The sequence below is a fragment of the Pyxicephalus adspersus genome, chromosome 4 (genome assembly GCF_032062135.1).
Source record: "Pyxicephalus adspersus chromosome 4, UCB_Pads_2.0, whole genome shotgun sequence".
Taxonomy (NCBI): domain Eukaryota; kingdom Metazoa; phylum Chordata; class Amphibia; order Anura; family Pyxicephalidae; genus Pyxicephalus; species Pyxicephalus adspersus.
Genome location: NC_092861.1, coordinates 146,545,410 through 146,551,599, shown reverse-complemented (window position 1 = coordinate 146,551,599; position 6,190 = coordinate 146,545,410). Strand labels below are relative to the sequence as shown.

Here is a 6,190-nt window from a genome sequence, read left to right as displayed (position 1 = left end):
ACAATCTAAGGTAAAGTTTAGAGGGAAGCCAATTAACCTAACTGCATGTTTTTGGGATGTGAAAGAAATATAGAGGAAACCCACACAAACACAGGGAGAACCTACAAACTCCATGCAGCTAGAGGCCTGGGCAAGATTCGATCCTGGGACCCAGCGCTGCAAATTCCAGAGAGCTAACCACTGACCCACCATGCTGCCCACCTGGAATCAGAACCCATAATCGACTCTTTGAGGTGTCTGCTCTTAGTATGAGGGGATTTGGAAATGTTCAGTAGGACAGGAAGTCAGGAAAGACCAAATCCCCCCATTGATCCTGCCAGTATGTATGGGATAATCTGACCCCCACCACATATATGGCATATATATATATATATTCTAACATTATAGATAATGCCTTCCTAACAAAGCTTCTTATAAAGAGAATTTAATGAATAGAACTCACCTCTCCCGCCAGCTGCAGAAACAACCGTCTAAAGCTCGGATCAATATGATCTTCACTGAGATCAGGCTAAAAATAAAATAAAAGTGGAATCTGATTTATATTCAGGAAAGAATTAAAACAAACATACAATGATTGAAAAAACAAAACAAAACATTGTGGCTACATTTCTTGTGTGTTTTTTATTTAAAGTTTATTAATAAATGTATTAAATATTTGACATATTGTGGTCAGTTATACCTAAGAATTATAGCCTACAATGTAAAATAAATTTCAATGCAAAAAAATAGTAACGCTTTTTTGCATGGAAATACGGAGAGAATTAAGACGCCAAGGTGGTTAAAAGAGGGTTCTGATGTTTTCTATGCTTTGGGTATGTTCTAGCTCTGGTCACATGACCAAATGCCTTGGAACTGGTCATGTGGTGAAGTGCAGAATAGGATTTGATCCCGGATTCTTCTGCAGAGATCATGTGACTAAGGTTTTGGTATTTGGTGACATGGAAGATACCGGAGGAAGCCTAAAGTGAAGACTTTTCATGGTAGGGTAAAATTGTCAGCAACTGTCTGAGCATCAAAGGAGCAAGACATTAATGTGTAGTACTGCAAGAACCATAGATAGCAGTAGGAAGGTAAAAAGCTACCTTTGGTTGGCCAAATGATTTTATTTTGGAGTGCAAGCTCACCTTTAAAATAGGTCAGAGGACAGAGCCTAGAAAATATGGAGTGTGGACATTGCTCATATAAATAGGATTATAGTACATGAGAATGGTGGTTGGGGGTCATCTGCTCCTTTCCAAGAAGCTGCACCCTTGAACCCGATATGATATTCAGAGGACAAAAATGGTGCTGCATGCAGGTTATCCTGATTCAATTCAAAGTAAAGGGTCGTACCCATTGCCAAAATGGCAACAATAAGCTGGAAGACCATTCCAGCCCTTCCATTGGCCAGACTCTAATGACCACTAAAAAAGAGTCAGAAACTGCCCCTATACCACAAGCAATGTTCAATCTGCCCCCATGCTGCAAACAATACTCAAACTGCCCCAGGACACAGGCAATGTTTAAACTGCCCCAATGCTACATGTAGTGTTTTGACTGCCCCCATGTGGCAAGAAATGTTAAAACTGCTTCGACGACACAAGCAATACTCAAACTGCCCCATGCCATGGCTGCATGACATGAAGTTTAAATCTGAATAGGAGAGTCTGAAAGTAACCAGCTCATGTGGTATTACATATAGGGTCTGATTTATTAAAGCTCCCCAGGCCTGGAGAAGATAGACTGTCATGGGAGAACCAGGGTGATCCAGTGAACCTGGAATGAGTTTAATAAAAAGTAATTTGCTAATAATTGGTAAGTGTTTTCAATCTTGGACTAGATCTATTTCAGGTTTGCTGGATGACCTAGGTCATCCCATGATTGTCTCTCTTCGCCAGTCTTTTAATAAATCTGGCTTTTGTGCCGCCCATGCAACTAATAGTAAGGGAAGGTTCACACCTGAAATAGGATCAAGCGATCCCATGTGGTTTCCAGTGGCTGGCACCGTATTTGCCTGATTTTTAAAGAACCAGCGTGTGCACATTTAACATTCATTCTCTATTGGTATGCTGTGGGTAGATGTTAAATGTAGAATCTCCCCTGGGACAGCGGTTCCCTGGCACGAGGAAGCAGTAACTGCACCCCAATCTCACCACTAGTATGAACATAGCCTAAATGTACATTTGTAAAAGAAATATTTTAAATCCTTACAAAATTTATTACCAACATAAAAGGCCCTATTTATAAATTATTCCCCCAGTCAATTCCTCTGAAATTTGCTGACAATTGGTCAAATCTTCTTTTCAGTTTCCTATTAAAACAATGACTCATACTGCCACCTAGTGGCCAATGGCCAAAAGCGTACAACTGTCACAATAGGAAATGAATAGAAAACAAAAGAATATTATATTAATATATTTATAAATAGTGCCCAAAAAGGTAATACAAAACAACCCAAAATAACAAAATTACCTTAGAAGAATATTACCGGTATGATATTTAAAAGTTATAAAAGCAAATCTTACCTCATCAATGTTGGCTTCAATGTCATCATCAACAACTCTGAAAGCATTAAAATAATAGTTAGAAAGGATTAATGAAGCAATATATGGATCTATGGGTCATACATGGATTTTGCTGGTATGGGTGATGAAGAACTTTCACACTATTTACTCATTTCTTTTTTTTTTCTTTAGAAAAACTTTTGCCCAGTTGTTATTCTCAAAAGAAGACATGGCCATTCAACAAACATTGATACAAAGATATTAATATGCAGAATTGAAAAGGTTTAGAACTGATGTCAAATATTTATTGCGGCGAGGTTTTCAATATTGGTATGAAATATGACCTTGGGATATATTTATAAATGATTCACATTCATTTAGCTGGGAGCTTGCTGACAGCCATTCAAATTCTACATTTCTGATTTCAATGCATATTAAAGCAATGACTTGTCCTGTAATCTAATGGCCAAATAATAAAAGTCACAATAGAAAACTCTATATATTCTAACTAATTTAGGGTGAATCTAGGTAGAATTAAATTCTTCCTGAACACTTTCTCCCATTCTGTCCAAAAGTTCCAGAAATAGTTGCGGTTGAACTTATTTCCTCCCTTACAATTATAAGCCTTACAATTAATTTTCATGGCTCATCTAGGCGTGTTAAATAAACCATGGAGAGCATTTTGTTAAATCTGTTGGCTTTACCTGGTAATTTTGTAAGAAATCTAAAAACATTCTATGTTCTCTTTCCCTGATCCAGTGTCATTATTACTATCTAATCCTGAAGACTACAGAACACATCCCCTCTCGTAGTGAAGATGTGGTGTCTTGCAGTCCCAATACATTAAGAGTTTAGGAAATCTAGGAAAACTGGGAATGCTGGTAACAGCAGGAAAGCCAGGAATAATAATAATATTAATCTAAATACAATATATAATATAAAACATTAGAATTCTTCTTATGCAATTGGCTGCTTGAGTGGATGTCCAGAACAAAATAGATTTCACAGTTGTTTATAGTGACAGGTCCACTTTAACAGATCACACTTCTCCTGCAAAGAGGATGAATCCCAGGTGAAAGTCAAGTTGTTATCAGGGGACACTTACTGCGATTCTGCATTCTTCTCCGAGAAAACCCGCAAACAGAAGTCGCCCACTTTATGGGGCTCAAAGGTGGAGGGGACAATGATGTATTCCCCTGCCGGCAGCCGGAATCTGTTCAGCACCTCTCGGAGATTTATATAGGTGTCCGACCTCTCCTTGGCCTTATTCCTCAAGAAGAAATCTCTACTCAGGTGAACGTTGGTCTGTCCTTGCAACTGCAACAAAACCAGGAGGTTCACTGAAAATGTGCTAATGTAAAATTTTGATTATTTTTTTTATTGTGTTTTAATTAAATTTTAATTTTTTAATTTTTTTTGTTTTTTTGATACAATGGGAAGGGGTTAGAACAACGTCAACCTCTATATTTGTTCTGCCCGCGATTGTCAATGGGGCAGAGAGTGATTAAAAATCCTAAATTTTTAATTGAAACCAAAAGAGAAAAATCTTCCAATGAGAAATCAGTTTCATTCAAAACTGGCAAACAGGTTTTGGAAAGTTTTCCTTTTACTTCCTCTTATGTTACTTTTGCAGGAAGTATGGAAATCTCTTCCATTTTTTTTAAATTAATCCTTAGACTTACTTGGGGGGCCTTTTAAAAACAATTGTCACCATAATGCATTAACAAATTAAACAAAAACAACAAAAAAAAACCCAAATCACATTATAAAGAATGGCTTAAAGGCTCCAAGAAAAGCAGGAGGTCACATGACCAACTTTCCTCCAATTACAGAGCTCTCTTTGCTCCATTTTGCAGGGACAGCCCCCAAGGCACTTTTCCAATCAAGTGGAGTTTGCTTAGTCCAGCCCATAAAAAATATTAGCCAACCAGGGGAAGACCAGCACTGCACCTTGGGAAATCTCCCACACTGTATAAAATGCATGAAAAAATATAATACCCAGTGAAATGCATCTATAAAATTCAATAGAAAAAAGTTCATAAAAAATGCATGGACGGGCATTAAGCTGATTATGAGATGTGATTGATGGGTGTGTTGGTATCCATTGTACTAGTGAATTTTACACTTTCTGTCACAAAATATCAAATGTATTAACTGCCAGGCTTTTAATAGTTACAAAAACAGGAACTGGAACTACTGAGACAAGGAAACTTACCACCAGGAGCAAATAGAGGAAGCACTTGTATGCTGTCATATATTTACACTCACCTTCTATAACATTACATTGAATCTAGGCAGCAAATGATACAACATCAACATACCTGGGGTGGGACCTGAAGACAGAAATGATAAAAGGAGAATGAATATATATCAATAACAGGTAGTCCCCAGGTTACATACAAGATAGGGACTGTGGGTTTGTTCTTAAGTTGAATTTGTATGTAAGTTGGAACAGGAACATTATTTTAATAAATGCAATAGGGACAGATGTTTGTCTCAACATATTATTAGGCAGCATGGTGTCAGTTACTGTATAAAACCCTCACTGTGAGCTAATCACAAAGCAAAAAAAAGGAAAAACTTTATGGAGCCTAGACATTCATTAACTCCTGGAGCAAGCTGTGTTTGATATGCATAAAGAAACAACTGCAGAATTTGTTTTGGTCATTAAAGAGTTACAAGATGTTACAGTCCAATTCAGCTCCAGCTGTGTTTAGCAAAAGACTTCTTCTGCAAGTCATGAAAACCTTCCCCTTTCCCCCATAAAACCTCCATCCTGCACACAAGTGAGCAGGGAAGCCTCATTCGTATCTAGGAGTCGTCCGTATGTCGGATGTCTTTACCTTGGGGACTATCTATACAGAATCTGATATTCCCTCAAATATTCTCTGTTGGGAATCAATTACAGCCATTGGACCTAGAAGATTTCCACCATGGAATGTCTATAAGCGCTTTAAGTAGCAATGATGTAAGAATAAATGAGAGGAACCTACGTCATAGATGGCGAAGCCAATAGTGTGCATGTCCTCCCCCATCTTCCTGGCTTTTCTGCGGTTCTTCTGTATCAGGCCCACAATGAATGTGCAGCCCTCCTCCCCATCATCGGGGTCATCGTCCTCCTCGTTCAGCTTTATCAGGTACTGAGGGTTCATCCAGAAGGTGTCTGCAGAAAGGGATATCACTGGTATGTATTGTTCTGCTGCTATAAAACTACAGGATAAAGTTTAATCTATGGCCAGACTTTGGATATACAAATATTTATAACAAGCAGTAAGTAAACAAGCCCTCACTTACCTCTGTAGCTGCAGTCATTGTGGAGCGATTCAATATTAAACTTACAGAAGAAACTCCAAAATCTTTGAAATCATTTAGTTGCTCATTTCCTCTGCTCCCCTCCCAGCGGTAGCTCATCTGCTCAGCTCCCCCCTTTCTTTCTCCTTCTATCTGTGACTGAGCAGCTCAGCTCTCCCAGTGCTGCCTTCAAGCAGTGACTGAGAAACACTTCAATTTTAATTGAAGTGACATAGATTTGGGACTCTACTGGTTCCATTGTCTATACCAACACCCTGAAGGGAGCAATGACAGATCAGGAAATGAAACTGGCATCATATGGGAGCTCACAAGCCCTGTGTATTAGTAAGCAGCGGCCCAACAGCTTGGCTGTGCCAGTGGTATTCCTCCAATGTCTAATACAGCCAGAACAATAA

General features: G+C 38.5%; 1 protein-coding gene across 1 annotated transcript in view; it reads right to left on the bottom strand.

The window, feature by feature from the left end:
* Positions 1–6,190, bottom strand: part of LOC140329907 (calpain-2 catalytic subunit-like) — a gene marked incomplete in the record, with an annotated part of 45,091 nt that overhangs the window by 12,039 nt on the left and 26,862 nt on the right. Inside the window, 5 exon segments of the mRNA XM_072410299.1 lie at positions 443–508; positions 2,505–2,541; positions 3,589–3,800; positions 4,805–4,816; positions 5,477–5,646. Of these exon segments, the coding sequence (XP_072266400.1) occupies positions 443–508; positions 2,505–2,541; positions 3,589–3,800; positions 4,805–4,816; positions 5,477–5,646 (497 nt within the window).